The 17,003-nt window shown below is 41.6% G+C and overlaps 1 protein-coding gene across 2 annotated transcripts in view; it reads right to left on the minus strand.

Moving 5' to 3' along the window:
- Positions 1–17,003, minus strand: part of LOC124798102 (NADPH oxidase 5) — a 495,656-nt gene that overhangs the window by 45,011 nt on the left and 433,642 nt on the right. For both annotated transcript variants that reach the window (XM_047261353.1, XM_047261352.1), the window contains one exon: positions 8,384–8,587. In XM_047261353.1, coding sequence (XP_047117309.1) covers positions 8,384–8,587 — 204 coding nt within the window. The remainder of the gene's footprint in view (positions 1–8,383; positions 8,588–17,003) is intronic.

Consider the following 17,003-nt stretch of genomic DNA (forward strand, 5'->3'; position numbering starts at 1 on the left):
CTCAAGAAACAAAATTTTGAAAATCCTAATTCTACCTCGGGATTATCCCATTTGAAAGAATAATAGAGTTCTCTCAAGTTACACAAAATGAGTCTTTTTTGCATGTACACTTTTTTTGAACACTTACTTTGTTTTTTGTTCTAGGTAGCACTCTGGAACTTTCATCCTTTTCATAAAAATCTGTTACAAGTCTTACTGTATTTTCAGAAAGAGATTTACCTTTTTTTGGACCAGGAGTTTCCAAGATACCCTTTTCAGATTTTAGCTTTCTAGCTTGTCGCACCATGTACTCACTTACATTAAATTCTTTCCTCACTTTATTTCGACTCCAAGAATCTGGAGCCAAGGTCAGAATCTGGACTTTTCTAGACGTCCAACAGATGACATCGTCTCTTTCATAAGAGAAATCATTACATCAAAATCCTTTGCTTTCTCAACCACACTTGTATCTTCTTCGTCATCATCAGAACTTGGTGCATCATATTTTAATGCTTTTGAAACCGCCTTTTTTGCAGTCTTTTCAATACTACTAACCTTCCTTTTAAAATAAGACCCTTTACTTTGTTCTGACAAGCCATGAAGCTTTATCGGTGTTAAACCTAAGTTATCAAGAGCAATGTTTGTTTGTACGAGGGATTCATTTCTGGGTTCCAATGATTCTAATTCAACCATGACTTCATCATCTGTTTCACTTTCATTGACTTCAACTCTTAATTTTTCCTCACAAAAGTTACGGCATGTTGAGCAAAGCTTTTGTCCAGGTTTTATGCTACTATTTTTTGTCAGTAATTTTTTAGAAAGATCCAAGCCTACACTTCTCAACGACTTTTGATGGGCTTTTTGTGTTTTTTTTAGTGTGTCTACACATGTTGTTTGATACTTTTCAAAAACATTTAAAAAGTAGTAGCTGTGGTGTGAACATATATTCTTAAATTCACACAGATAATTCCAGATAGTAAGTGGATCAAATTTTTTTCTTCCTCACTCAATTCAGGTACCGGTTGTAACTTTTTTGAAGGTGTGTAGGTTGTTTGGAAACAGTCAGATTTTTTAAATAACCCTACGCTACAGGTTTGAATATCTGACATACTGATTTCACTTTTGGTCTGATTACTGTTCTGGTTACTTTTATAGGATATTGGAAAAGAATCTCTGTAAACTAAGTAACAGTACTTACTGAACGTTCGAATAAACTTAATAAAATACTATCCAAGCACTATTTAACACTGTAATAATTTTTTACTTCAAAACACAGGATTAACAAAACAAAATCCAAGCATACATTGTTACTCCAAGAAGACAAAAACTTATTTTTGGTGTCTAAGTCACTTGGTACTTTTTATTTTTAAAATATAATTAATATTATTTAAAAAATTAGATAACTATTGAACAGGTTAGAAAGCCAACATAATTTTTCCTTTATCTAATAGCCTATACAATTAAGAGTATTTTAAAACAAATTTGAGCTTTCTGTCAGGTCTGAGACTCTAGATATTGCAGTTTTTGTAAAACTAAACAAAAAAAAAAAAAAAAAAACCCAACAACTACTTGTAATTTTTTTTCATTTGGAAGATTTTAATATATCTTTATGGTAATTTTTTTAACATTTAGATATAATACACAAACTTATTCCAAAATTTCATACTGATATATTGAATATTCTTTAACATACAAATTTTTTTAGTTGTGAGGACACGTTTAAGTTACAATTTCCGACTGCTGAAACAACGCCAGTTCTAAAAACTTTAAAAATTTATAAAAAAAAACTATAAGAGATAGAGCAAAAAAATTTTACAAGTGCTTTCAGGATGATAAAAGAAGTAATTGTACCAAGTATCATCAAAATCTGACATGGTTGGTGTCACGGCCTGGGTGACTTGACATGGAATGACCCTAACATGTGGCACCCAATGGTGGAGACTTATCTCTCCCAACACTCCTCCTTCTGTTGCTTGATAAGGTAGTGAACGTAGGCACAGAGTCATTTAAAGACTATGAGGTGTTCCAGGGAAGGGTGCCGCTCTAGAGCCCACCGACGCTCCTTAAATTGCTTCAGCAACTTCCGGCGACCACCAAGGGACTGCCTTACGCCTTGGGCACCCTAAGGAGCGAGGGATCGCGTTTTCTGCCACAGAAACAATTGTGCTAGTCATCTGCTCAACTGTCACATTGATGATACCGTGTGGGGGAGATTCAGTTGTGACAGCAGAGGTGAAAGTTTCACAGTCTGCCTTGTTCAAAGCCCATCTGGGCAGGCATCCATGTGCCTGATGCTGGGGCAGTGACAGGACGATGGGGAAGTGGTCACTACCACACAGGTCATCACGTGCTCTCCTGTGCATGGATGGGAGAAGTCCTGAGCTGCAAATTGATAAATCATAGGCCGAGTAACCACCATGAGCCACACTGAAATGTGTGGCAGCCCCAGTATTTAAGAGGCAGAAGTCGAATTGCGACAGTAAAGTTTCGACATCTCTGCCTTGGTCAGTAGCACAAGGGGTTATGGGCATTAAAATCTCCCAGAAGTAGGAAAGGTTTGGGGAGTTGATCAATTAGTGCAGCTAATACATTCAGGGGTACTGCTCTGTTTGGAGGAAGATATACATTGCAGACAGTTATTTCCTGTGTTGTCCTTATTCTGACAGCCACAGCTTCAAGAGGGGTATGAAGGGGCTCATGTTCACTACAGACCGAGTTTAGGACATAAACGCAAACTCCACCTGACATTCGATTACAGTCCCCATGTTTCCTGTAATATCCCTTATAGCCACGGAGGGCAGGGGTCCACATTGCTGGGAACCAGGTTTCCTGGAGGGCACTGCAGATAGCAGGTGTATAGCTTAACAGTTGCCGTAGCTCAGGCAGGCGGTGGAAGAAACCGCCGCAATTCCACTGGAGGGTGACATGGTGAGACTGGGAGGGCATGTAACATTCATTCAATGAGGCAGTTTATGCCTCAGAGTCACCTGCTATCACCAATTTAATGCCTGAGCAGTCTATATCCATTGTGTCATAGGGTGTGGCGAGATCTAGGTCCTTAGCCCATGCCAAAATCTCCACCCCATCCTCAGCCACAGAGCTTGTAGGTAGCGATAGTGTGGGTGCCATCAAAATTTCCTTGGTCTTGGTGGTTTTCTTTTTGGATTTCTCTCGCTGCTCCTTGGGTTTCCCTGGCTGGGAGGACTTCACTGGCTCAGTCTGAGGATGAGTGTGAAGCCCTACGACCACCTGCTTTTGGGTTCCTCAGCCATTGGCGAGTGTTGTCCTTCCTACTAGAAGAAACCTGGGAAGGGAGTGACCCAAGGGACCCCTCCCTGGCAAGAGAAGCTGAAGAAGACCTATGGTTCTCCTGCTTAGAAGTGGGGATGGATATCCCTGATGGTCGGGGGGGGGGGGGGGTGTTGCTCCTGAAGTATGTGGTGTGGGAGCAACAGAGAGGGAAATGCTGCTGCCCCCCCCCCCCCCCGCCCCACCATCAAGGGGGCAGGTATAGTCTTCCAGCTCTGTGAGGTGACCGGGGTTGCCAGAGCTGATGGTGCCAGAACTGTTGCAGCGGCGGTGTAAGACGATGTCATATGCACATGATGGAGGCGTTCAAATTTTCTCTAAGCCTCAGTGTAGGTCAGTCTGGACAGAGTCTTATACTCCATGTTTTTCCTTTCTTTCTGGAAAATCCTGGAGTCAGGTGAGCCAGGCGAATGGTGCTCTCTGCAGCTGACACAGATGGGAGGAGGAGCACATGCGGTATTGGGATGTGGTGGGCGTCTGCAATCTTGGCATGTGATGCTGGAAGTACAGCAGGAAGACATATGGCTGAACTTCCAGCACTTAAAGCACCGCATTGGGGGGAGGAATATAGGGCTTTACATCACACCGGTAGACCATCACCTTGACCTTTTCAGGCAATATATCACCCTCAAAGACCAAGATGAAGGCTCCAGTGGCAACCTGATATCCTTCGGACCCCGGTGGACACGCCGGACAAAATGTACACCTCACTGCTCTAAATTGGCATGCAGCTCATCGTCGGACTGCAAAAGAATGTCTCTGTGAAATAAGATACCCTGGACCATATTTAAGCTCTTATGAGGCGTGATGGTTACAGTAACATCCCCCAGCTTGTCACAAGTGAATAACTCCCGTGACTGGGCAGAGGATGCTGTTTTGATCAGGACTGACCCAGATCTCATTTTGGACAAGCCCTCCACCTCCCCGAACTTGTCCTCTAAATACTCAACAAAAAACTGAGGCTTCATCATCATGAAAGATTCCCCATCAGCTCTCGAACATGCAAGGTACCGGGGCGAATAAGATCAGCAGCCATCCTTAGTCTGACTTTCCTCCCATGGTGTGGCCAGGGAGGGGAATGATTTGAAGTCATACTTCTGTGTGTTGAATTGAGCTCATGATCGCTTAGGGACTGTTGGTGTTCACCACGAGCAAGAGATGATGGACTATGCTTCATCATGTTCATCTGCCCTGATACCACCCACTCCGACCAGGGACCCTCCCCACAGACTCCACCAAGCCGAAGCAAATGCCACCTGGCAGGACGGCCATTGCCGGGAGTCCCGATTCCCCCAGGGGATGAGCATCTACCCCTTGGCATACTTGGGGAGTTAAAGGCGCAGACATCAGCAGAGCGATCCTTGTGTGGTCAGGGGGCTACAACCAACAGGGTACACGGCGACCTCACCACAACGGACTGGCTACCTTGCTGGATATCAGGTGCAAAGAAGTCCTTGCTCATCGTCGACGCAGAAATCAACACTGCATAGTGCATGGTGGAAAGCGCACCCAGCAAGGTTTCCTCACCCAAGAGGTGGAGAATGGGCAGGACTGCAATGCTACGATAAGGAAGTGGGCTAAAGATCTCGATGCATAATGGACACGATGCACCTTGTAAGGCGCACTTCCCCAATTGGCTTGCTCTTCGGAAAAATTTTGAAGTATGGAGGTTTAATCCTACAGGGGACCATCACATAAAGGCCGAAACATGTGAAACTACTTTTAGTCACCTCATACAACAGGCAGGAATACCTCAGGCCTATTCTAACCCCCAGACGCGCAAGGGGGCTACCCTCATTGTAACCTGTTTGGTGCCAACACAACTCTTAACTGCTCTAATTCTGTCTGTGCACTCAAAGACCAGCTGGTCCTTGTCCATAATTGTGGAGCGATAAGCTTGTAAACAGAGCTATTACAATGCTAATGGCTAGTTTCAGTGTATGTGAAATTTGACCATTATTGAGTTAGCTAAATCTTAGTTTACTAAATATTTTTGAATGAAATGTTTTTTTCCACTCGGGATTTAACTGGCAATATAGCAGAGACTGAGATTACATTGAATTGCTTTTACTACTGAAGTATAAAGTAAACAAACTGTTCAGAAAAATATAGTTACACAGTTAATTTTTATCCTTTAAACTGACAAAAAGCTTCTAAAGGCTCTTTATAAAATATTGACTTGTGTATTACAGTGCTACATCTTCGTTCTCCTTGGAATAATGCCCTTTATCACTATTTGACAATTGCTGTAAATCCATGTATGCTATCTCTTCCAACTGGTGCAAATGCACAAATTATCTGTTACTTCCACAGCAGCTGAAATATCTAATTTAGTGGTGCTTGGTAATCTCCATGTAGTGTTTTTACTGCGAGTGTTACCAGGAGATAACAATAGATGATTGGGGGCTCATTTGCTCCAGTCTTCCTGGATTTATGAAAGGCATTTAATGATGTATCATATTATCACCTGAAAATCAAGATACAATCACACAAACTATCTTCACAAAAATGTGATTAGCTTGAAGCATTTTCCGAAGTGGTGTCCAATTAACAGACTAGCACTAGTCCGTGGTGCCACACACACTTTTTTTAACCATTAGGACCAACCACATTATACCTAATGTCATTATCAGATTCATTGTTGATCATATCATTGTCAATAGAGAAGTGTTTTTTTTTAGTATTTAACCTTAGTTAAATGAGTAATACCTCTGTTTAAATTTGGATAAATGCAAAATAATTCCCATAGCAAAGAGAAAGAACCAAATTGAATCTAACAAAAAACAGTGCTTCTTAGCATGTACAGCAACTCCACCTACTCACTCTATGCACCACCAATGGAACTACATACTGGTCTGAAGATGGTCTTTCTATGACAGCCAGTTATCAGAAAAATAACCAATTGCAATCCAGAATGGTTATTTCTTGTCAGGTTAAGAAAGAAGCTCACTTATTTTCTAAAGATTACTTCAGTTCAATCTGTTGGCAAGATTAATGGTAACTTCTGGAGCCCGTCAAATTTACATTTTTAAGTGTACAACAATGAAATAATATGACATCAGTACTAGGAAATGCAAATGATTTGCTGGGTGGTTCTGGTTAAGGGTGATTCATCTGTAAAAGAAACCAAATACAAGCAAGACATTAGTGTGACCAGTTCTAGATGATGACTCCAGCATGTTGAGTAGTGAAGTGTGTATGAATCAGACAATGAATAAAGTCTACAATGTGCTACTAGGACATTGCAGGTAGTTTTGGGGCCATTGGAAAGTATAATAGAGGTGCTCAGTGCACTAAAATGAGAATTTTCGGAAGAAAAATGACATTGTTTTCATGTAACCTAGTTGGATAAATTTAGGGAACCAGCATTTGAAAAAGACTGAGCAACTTCACAGAGTCAATGTAATGGGAGGTTAAGCTATAGGCTGGTGACACATACAAAAGGAAAACAACAGAAAATAACTAATATAACAATGCATGTACAGACAGTAGCTTGTATATCTGTAGATGTAGAACACACGGTGTCCTTAAATATTATTGACATGGCAACATCACTGGAAATTATTTTTGTGCCTTCCTTAATAATCCATATATTTTATCTTCCTGATACTGGCAATGACATGGAACTAATTAAATTTAGTCCCTTAAGAAGTTTCACAAAGTACTACTTCAACAAGTTGCATCAAAATTAATTCAGTGGCAGTGAACAGGCAGTTTATTACAGAAAATGTTTTCTTGTGTCTGCCAGAGGGAAAAACAATTTCACTCTTGAGTTGCCTCATAGGAAATGACAAGCAAAAATGTTTTGCAATGAAAGGGTATCACCTGTATGTGTCACCTCAAATGGGCTCTACTTTTACAAATTTATCAAGTACACAAATCTGTATATTTCAACCAAACATTTTCAGGCTAATGAAATTTATAGGTTGACCAGCTTAACCGATGTTAACTTTTGTGCATATACTACTTGTATATTTAATCTCTTCCACCTAAATGAAGATGGATAGAAATAACTAGTTTCAAAATATGTAATATAATTTTCAAGTGTGCACCATTGTCTGTTAGTCATAGTTAAAAGAGAAGGGGAACCTTTGCAAATCATTTACACAGTATGCCATCAGATTGTGACTTAGCAATATTTTCATGATGTACAACATTTGGCAACATTTATTTGCAGCCTGGATTTATGAAAACGTGATTCAGTCAAATAATATTAAGATGAGTTTAAATTATTTGTATAGGGTTTCAGCACAGATGCCCCTCAAGCTGATACGGGGCTGAATGCTTATCATACTGTGGGTTACAACTGACAGAGTGGTGTGCAATTCAAAATGAAATTGCTTATCTTTAAGCCAGTTCTGTTCTAATAAAAACATAGGTAAAGTTGCTGTTTTAAGGAATACATTAATCCTGTTTGTTGTTGTTAATTCTTAAAAATTTAGAAGTACCCTGAAGTCAAATTATGTGACACTGTTGTAATTTATTTATCCTTGCTGGAACAAGTTCTTGTATTTAGATTCCATAGATTACAGTTAAAACTTGTGCATTCTTTTTAGCTAAATATAAGGTAACTTAACTGCTTGCTACACCATTACTTACATAAAATCTCATCTTTTCTAAATTAATACCTTCAACAAGATACAAACATGTAGAGCAGATTACAGAGTATCCTCATGTGATATTGGTTATAAACATTTGCAAAGTGAAGAATAAATTATATGGCCCATTTATAAAAATTCTGAAATCTAATATGTCAGTTTGCTTCAACAGTTATTACTGAAATGTTGGTTCCCGAATTTTTGGGGCAATCATGTCACCCGTGAACAATATCATCATCATTATCATATGTGCTGCATGATTCTGTTTGATAAACATTGCAAACTAAATGTTCAGTAACTTATTACAGTGTCCCAGTGGCTATGAAAGTGGACTCAGAGAAAATGCTCTTATTCATTCCTTTGTTATAATACAAACTATAGAACAATCGTTTCTTTAATTTGTAAGAGCAATGGAATTCTCATTTTCCTATTTTATACAAAAGAAAGAAACCACTTAATTTAGACTTTATCTATCAGGCAGTGAAAAATTGTGTTACCTTTTCATGCAGCAGGTCCAGTGCTAACTGTAGTCCTACTGCTTTCATGTCAGTTTTCTGAAGAGCACTTGTGATATACATGTGCATATCAAGAAATCTTTCCATTGCACCTCCAAGTTCAGCTTGTTCTATTTCCAGTTGTGACAGCAAATTCACAAACCATTCAAATGAACGTTGATCTCTGTTTATCCAGAAGAAGTCGACCTAAATTAAAAATTAGGTACGATCATTGTGCAGGTCTTTACTTGTACAAAACGTAAATGTAGCACTTATTGAACATGCAGATTGAGAGAGAAAGTGATAAATAAAAACCACTAAATTCAATCTTTGCCAACATATACAATACAACAGTGTCAAGAATGTTGTTTTGCTCTTTGGCATTTAGTGTTTGAAAACTGAAAAGGCTAGAATTTTAGACAACAACATACTTCCGCCAATATGGAAACAGTTTTGAGACTTGCAGACTTGGGATAGGCCTTCTTAGAGACATGATCTGAACCAAGTAAATGTTTAATGATGTTAGTTGCACTCCATGGAACCCATTGAGAGTAGTCTCTGTGCAACCCTAAATACTTTCAAAATCCCAAGGTATGCAAGTGAAATGCACATTATGAAATATAATTATATCGTACTATTTTTTAATTATATTATAATGTAAAATATTGATTTTAAGACTTACTGTGAAGATGATATTACAATTAGTAGAAGGAATTTCATACAGAAACTTCTTTACTTTATCCTTAAATTGCACTACTTTAGCCCTGATATTGCATGGCAGGCTGCTGAATATACAGGGTGCATCAAAAAATGTATACACATTTTGAACTGCCATAGACAATTTATTTCCCATTCTACAAGGTTAAATATCTGTGGGAAAGTAATGTTATGTTTCTTCAACAGGTGGCAGCAGTGGCAAGGAAATAACTGCAACATGGAGGATGTGTGTTTGAGCTTTCAAGCGTGGAAGCAGATAATTAAGTGGTACTGGAAGTTTGAGAATGTGGCTGCGGTTCGAAGACAGTGGATAAGTGAGTATGGTACAGAACCACCTTCAGGGTTAACAATTACACACCTACAAGACAAACTAGAAATTCATGGAACAGTGTGTGATGTGCATAAAGGTGATCAGGGTGACCTCGTACAGCTACAAGTTATGATTCCAAAACTGTGGTCTTGGAACTGTTTCAGCGTTCGCCTAAAAAATTTTCAAGGCAAGCGGCGCGTGAGAGTAAAGTAAGTGTTAGTAGTGTGCTACGCATTCTGAAGAAAGGCAAGTTTCGTGTGCACATTCCAAGGCTGGTGCAACAGCTAAGTGACGATGATCCAGATCGAAGGTTAGAATTTTGGGAATGGGTTCAAGAGATGGTGAGACATGAACCAGGATTTATGGGTAGCATAATCTGGTCGAATGAAGCCCAATTCAAACTCAATTGAACTGTCAATAGGCACAATTGTGTGTACTGAGCTGAAGATAATCCTCACATTACAGTTGAAAAGGCTGTGAATTTGCGTGGTGTAAATGTGTGGTGTGGTTTGTCTGCAAGGGGACTCTTTGGGCCTTTCCGCTTTGAAGATACTGTTACTGAAGAAATGTACCTAACAATGCTTGCTGACTCCATATTCCTTGCCATTCGTGCATTATATGGTAATGATGAGTTTTATTACCAACAAGATGGTGCCCTGCCTCGCTATCATAGGGATGTACAAGCATAACCTGGATCACAATGTGCCAGGCCAGTGGATAGGATGCAGGGGACCAATCATGTTTCCTGCACGCTCTCCAGACCTCAAACTGCTGATTGCTTCTGATGTTGTTGTTGTGGTCTTCAGTCCTGAGACTGGTTTGATGCAGCTCTCCATGCTACCCTATCCTGTGCAAGTTTCTTCATCTCCCAGTACCTTCTGCAACCTACATCCTTCTGAATCTGCTTAGTGTATTCATCCCTTGGTCTCCCTCTACGATTTTTACCCTCCACGCTACCGTTCAATGCTAAATTTGTGATCCCTTGATGCCTCAGAACATGTCCTACCAACCAGTCCCTTCTTCTCGTCAAGTTGTGCCACAAACTCCTCTTCTCCCCAATTCTATTCAATACTTCCCCCATGAACCATGGACCTTGCCATTGGTGGGGAGGCTTGCGTGCCTCAGCGATACAGATAGCCGTACCGTAGGTGCAACCACAACGGAGGGGTATCTGTTGAGAGGCCAGACAAACGTGTGGTTCCTGAAGAGGGGCAGCAGCCTTTTCAATAGTTGCAAGGGCAACAGTCTGGATGATTGACTGATCTGGCCTTGTAACAATAACCAAAACGGCCTTGCTGTGCTGGTACTGCGAACGGCTGAAAGCAGGGAGAAACTACAGCCGTAATTTTTCCCGAGGGCATGCAGCTTTACTGTATGATTACATGATGATGGCGTCCTCTTGGGTAAAATATTCCGGAGGTAAAATAGTCCCCCATTCGGATCTCCGGGCGGGGACTACTCAAGAGGATGTCGTTATCAGGAGAAAGAAAACTGGCGTTCTATGGATTGGAGCGTGGAATGTCAGATCCCTTAAACGGGCAGGTAGGTTAGAAAATTTAAAAAGGGAAATGGATAGGTTGAAGTTAGATATAGTGGGAATTAGTGAAGTTCGGTGGCAGGAGGAACAAGACTTCTGGTCAGGTGACTACAGGGTTATAAACACAAAATCAAATAGGGGTAATGCAGGAGTAGGTTTAATAATGAATAGGAAAATAGGAATGCGGGTAAGCTACTACAAACAGCATAGTGAACACATTATTGTGGCCAAGATAGATACGAAGCCCACACCTACTACAGCAGTACAAGTTTATATGCCAACTAGCTCTGCAGATGACGAAGAAATTGAAGAAATACACTCCTGGAAATTGAAATAAGAACACCGTGAATTCATTGTCCCAGGAAGGGGAAACTTTATTGACACATTCCTGGGGTCAGATACATCACATGATCACACTGACAGAACCACAGGCACATAGACACAGGCAACAGAGCATGCACAATGTCGGCACTAGTACAGTGTATATCCACCTTTCGCAGCAATGCAGGCTGCTATTCTCCCATGGAGACGATCGTAGAGATGCTGGATGTAGTCCTGTGGAACAGCTTGCCATGCCATTTCCACCTGGCGCCTCAGTTGGACCAGCGTTCATGCTGGACGTGCAGACCGCGTGAGACGACGCTTCATCCAGTCCCAAACATGCTCAATGGGGGACAGATCCGGAGATCTTGCTGGCCAGGGTAGTTGACTTACACCTTCTAGAGCACGTTGGGTGGCACGGGATACATGCGGACGTGCATTGTCCTGTTGGAACAGCAAGTTCCCTTGCCGGTCTAGGAATGGTAGAACGATGGGTTCGATGACGGTTTGGATGTACCGTGCACTATTCAGTGTCCCCTCGACGATCACCAGTGGTGTACGGCCAGTGTAGGAGATCGCTCCCCACACCATGATGCCGGGTGTTGGCCCTGTGTGCCTCGGTCGTATGCAGTCCTGATTGTGGCGCTCACCTGCACGGCGCCAAACACGCATACGACCATCATTGGCACCAAGGCAGAAGCGACTCTCATCGCTGAAGACGACACGTCTCCATTCGTCCCTCCATTCACGCCTGTGGCGACACCACTGGAGGCGGGCTGCACGATGTTGGGGCGTGAGCGGAAGACGGCCTAACGGTGTGCGGGACCGTAGCCCAGCTTCATGGAGACGGTTGCGAATGGTCCTCGCCGATACCCCAGGAGCAACAGTGTCCCTAATTTGCTGGGAAGTGGCGGTGCGGTCCCCTACGGCACTGCGTAGGATCCTACGGTCTTGGCGTGCATCCGTGCGTCGCTGCGGTCCGGTCCCAGGTCGACGGGCACGTGCACCTTCCGCCGACCACTGGCGACAACATCGATGTACTGTGGAGACCTCACGCCCCACGTGTTGAGCAATTCGGCGGTACGTTCACCCGGCCTCCCGCATGCCCACTATACGCCCTCGCTCAAAGTCCGTCAACTGCACATACGGTTCACGTCCACGCTGTTGCGGCATGCTACCAGTGTTAAAGACTGCGATGGAGCTCCGTATGCCACGGCAAACTGGCTGACACTGACGGCGGCGGTGCACAAATGCTGCGCAGCTAGCGCCATTCGACGGCCAACACCGCGGTTCCTGGTGTGTCCGCTGTGCCGTGCGTGTGATCATTGCTTGTACAGCCCTCTCGCAGTGTCCGGAGCAAGTATGGTGGGTCTGACACACCGGTGTCAATGTGTTCTTTTTTCCATTTCCAGGAGTGTATATGATGAAATAAAAGAAATTATTCAGATTGTGAAGGGAGACGAAAATTTAATAGTCATGGGTGACTGGAATTCGAGTGTAGGAAAAGGGAGAGAAGGAAACATAGTAGGTGAATATGGATTGGGGGACAGAAATGAAAGAGGAAGCTGCCTGGTAGAATTTTGCACAGAGCACAACATAATCATAACTAACACTTGGTTTAAGAATCATGAAAGAAGGTTGTATACATGGAAGAACCCTGGAGATACTAAAAGGTATCAGATAGATTATATAATGGTAAGACAGAGATTTAGGAACCAGGTTTTAAATTGTAAGACATTTCCAGGGGCAGATGTGGACTCTGACCACAATCTATTGGTTATGACCTGTAGATTAAAACTGAAGAAACTGCAAAAAGGTGGGAATTTAAGGAGATGGGACCTGGATAAACTGAAAGAACCAGAGGTTGTACAGAGATTCAGGGAGAGCATAAGGGAGCAATTGACAGGAATGGGGGAAATAAATACAGTAGAAGAAGAATGGGTAGCTTTGAGGGATGAAGTAGTGAAGGCAGCAGAGGATCAAGTAGGTAAAAAGACGAGGGCTAGTAGAAATCCTTGGGTAACAGAAGAAATATTGAATTTAATTGATGAAAGGAGAAAATATAAAAATGCAGTAAGTGAAACAGGCAAAAAGGAATACAAACGTCTCAAAAATGAGATCGACAGCAAGTGCAAAATGGCTAAGCAGGGATGGCTAGAGGACAAATGTAAGGATGTAGAGGCCTATCTCACTAGGGGTAAGATAGATACCGCCTACAGGAAAATTAAAGAGACCTTTGGAGATAAGAGAACGACTTGTATGAATATCAAGAGCTCAGATGGAAACCCAGTTCTAAGCAAAGAAGGGAAAGCAGAAAGGTGGAAGGAGTATATAGAGGGTCTATACAAGGGTGATGTACTTGAGGACAATATTATGGAAATGGAAGAGGATGTAGATGAAGATGAAATGGGAGATACGATACTGCGTGAAGAGTTTGACAGAGCACTGAAAGACCTGAGTCGAAACAAGGCCCCCGGAGTAGACAATATTCCATTGGAACTACTGACGGCCGTGGGAGAGCCAGTCCTGACAAAACTCTACAATCTGGTGAGCAAGATGTATGAAACAGGCAAAATACCCTCAACTTCAAGAAGAATATAGTAATTCCAATCCCAAAGAAAGCAGGTGTTGACAGATGTGGAAATTACCAAACTATCAGCTTAATAAGTCACAGCTGCAAAATACTAACACGAATTCTTTACAGACGAATTGGAAAACTAGTAGAAGCCAACCTCGGGGAAGATCAGTTTGGATTCCGTAGAAACACTGGAACACGTGAGGCAATACTGACCTTACGACTTATCTTAGAAGAAAGATTAAGGAAAGGCAAACCTACGTTTCTAGCATTTGTAGACTTAGAGAAAGCTTTTGACAATGTTGACTGGAATACTCTCTTTCAAATTCTAAAGGTGGCAGGGGTAAAATACAGGGAGCGAAAGGCTATTTACAATTTGTACAGAAACCAGATGGCAGTTATTAGAGTCGAGGGACATGAAAGGGAAGCAGTGGTTGGGACGGGAGTAAGACAGGGTTGTAGCCTGTCCCCGATGTTGTTCAATCTGTATATTGAGCAAGCAGTAAAGGCAACAAAAGAAAAATTCGGAGTAGGTATTAAAATTCATGGACAAGAAATAAAAGCTTTGAGGTTCGCTGATGACATTGTAATTCTGTCAGAGACAGCAAAGGACTTGGAAGGGCAGTTGAATGGAATGGACAGTGTCTTGAAAGGAGGATATAAGATGAACATCAACAAAAGCAAAACAAGGATAATGGAATGTAGTCTAATTAAGTCGGGTGATGCTGAGGGAATTAGATTAGGAAATGAGACACTTAAAGTAGTAAAGGAGTTTTGCTATTTGGGGAGCAAAATAACTGATGATGGTCGATGTAGAGAGGATATAAAATGTAGGCTGGCAATGGCAAGGAAAGCGTTTCTGAAGAAGAGAAATTTGCTAACATCCAGTATTGATTTAAGTGTCAGGAAGTCATTTCTGAAAGTATTTGTATGGAGTGTAGCCATGTATGGAAGTGAAACATGGACGATAAATAGTTTGGGCAAGAAGAGAATAGAAGCTTTCGAAATGTGGTGCTACAGAAGAATGCTGAATATTAGATGGGTAGATCACATAACTAATGAGGAAGTATTAAATAGGATTGGGGAGAAGAGAAGTTTGTGGCACAACTTGACTAGAAGAAGGGCTCGGTTGGTAGTACATATTCTGAGGCATCAAGGGATCACCAATTTAGTATTGGAGGGCAGCGTGGAGGGTAAAAATCGTAGGGGGAGACCAAGAGATGAATACACTAAGCAGATTCAGAAGGATGTAGGTTGCAGTAGGTACTGGGAGATGAAAAAGCTTGCACAGGATAGAGTAGCATGGAGAGCTGCATCAAACCAATCTCAGGACTGAAGACCACAACAACAACAACTTCCTCATTAGTTATGTGATCTACCCATCTAATCTTCAGCATTCTTCTGTAACACCACATTTCGAAAGCTTCTATTCTCTTTTTGTCTGAACTATTTATCTTCCATGTTTCACTTCCATACATGGCTACACTCCATACAAATACTTTCAGAAACGACTTCCTGACACTTAAATCTATACTCGATGTTAACAAATTTCTCTTTATCAGAATCGCTTTCCTTGCCATTGCCAGTCTACATTTTATATCTTCTCTACTTCGATCATCATCAGTTATTTTGCTTCCCAAATAGCAAAACTCCTTTACTACTTTAAGTGTCTCATTTCCTAATCTAACTCCCTCAGCATCACCCGACTTAATTCGACTACATTCCATTATCCTTGTTTTGCTTTTGTTGATGTTCATCATACATCCTCGTTTCATGACACTGTCCATTCCATTCAACTGCTCTTCCAAGTCCTTTGCTGTCTCTGACAGAATTACAAACCTCAAAGCTTTTATTTCTTTTCCATGTATTTTAATACCTACTCCGAATTTTTCTTTTGTTTCCTTTACTGCTTGCTCAATATACAGATTGAATAACATTGGGGAGAGGCTACAACCCTGTCTCACTCCCTTCCCAACCACTGCTTCCCTCTCATGCCCCTCGACTCTTATAACTGCCATCTGGTTTCTGTACAAATTGTAAATAGCCTTTCGCTCCCTGTATTTTACCCCTGTCACCTTTAGAATTTGGAAGAGAGTATTCTAGTCAACATTGTCAAAAGCTTTCTCTAAGTCTACAAATGCTAGAAACGTAGGTTTACCTTTCCTTAATCTTTCTTTTAAGATAAGTCGTAAGGTCAGTATTGCCTCACGTGTTCCAATATTCCTATGGAATCCAAACTGATCTTCCCCGAGGTTGGCTTCTACCAGTTTTCCCATTCGTCTAAAGAATTTGCGCAAGTATTTTGCAGCTGTGACTTATTAAACTGATAGTTCGGTAATTTGCATATCTGTCAACACCTGCTTTCTTTGGGATTGGAATTATTATATTCTTCTTGAAGTCTGAGGGTACTTCACCTGTCTCATACATCTTCCTCACCAGATGGTAGAGTTTTGTCAGGACTGGCTCTCCCAAGGCCGTCAGTAGTTCTAATGGAATGTTGTCTACTCCCGGGGTCTTGTTTCGACTCAGGTCTTTCAGTGCTCTGTCAAACCCTTCACGCAGTATCTTATCTCCCATTTCATCTTCATCTACATTCTCTACGATTTCCATAATATTGTCCTGAAGTACATCACCCTTGTATAGACCCTCTATATACTCCTTCCATCTTTCTGCTTTACCTTCTTTCATTAGAACTGGGTTTCCATCTGAGCTCTTGATATTCATACAAGTGGTTCTCTTTTCTCCAAAGGTCTCTTTAATTTTCCTATAGTCAGTATCTATCTTACCCCTAGTGAGATAATCCTCTACATCCTTACATTTGTCCTCTAGCCATCCCTGCTTAGCCATTTTGCACTTCCTGTTGATCTCATTTTTGAGACGTTTGTATTCCTTTTTCCCTGCTTCATCTACTGCATTTTTACATTTTCTCCTTTCATCAATTAAATTCAATATTTCTTCTGTTACCCAAGGATTTCTACTAGCCCTCATATTGTACCTACTTGATCTTCTGCTGCCTTCACTATTTCATTCCTCAAAGCTACCCATTCTTCTTCTACTGTATTTCTTTCCCCCATTCCTGTCAATTGTTCCCTTATGCTCTCCCTGACACTCTGTACAACCTCTGGTTCTTTCAGTTTATCCAGGTCCCAACTCCTTAAACTGC

This window comes from Schistocerca piceifrons, chromosome 5, assembly GCF_021461385.2.
Source record: "Schistocerca piceifrons isolate TAMUIC-IGC-003096 chromosome 5, iqSchPice1.1, whole genome shotgun sequence".
Taxonomy (NCBI): domain Eukaryota; kingdom Metazoa; phylum Arthropoda; class Insecta; order Orthoptera; family Acrididae; genus Schistocerca; species Schistocerca piceifrons.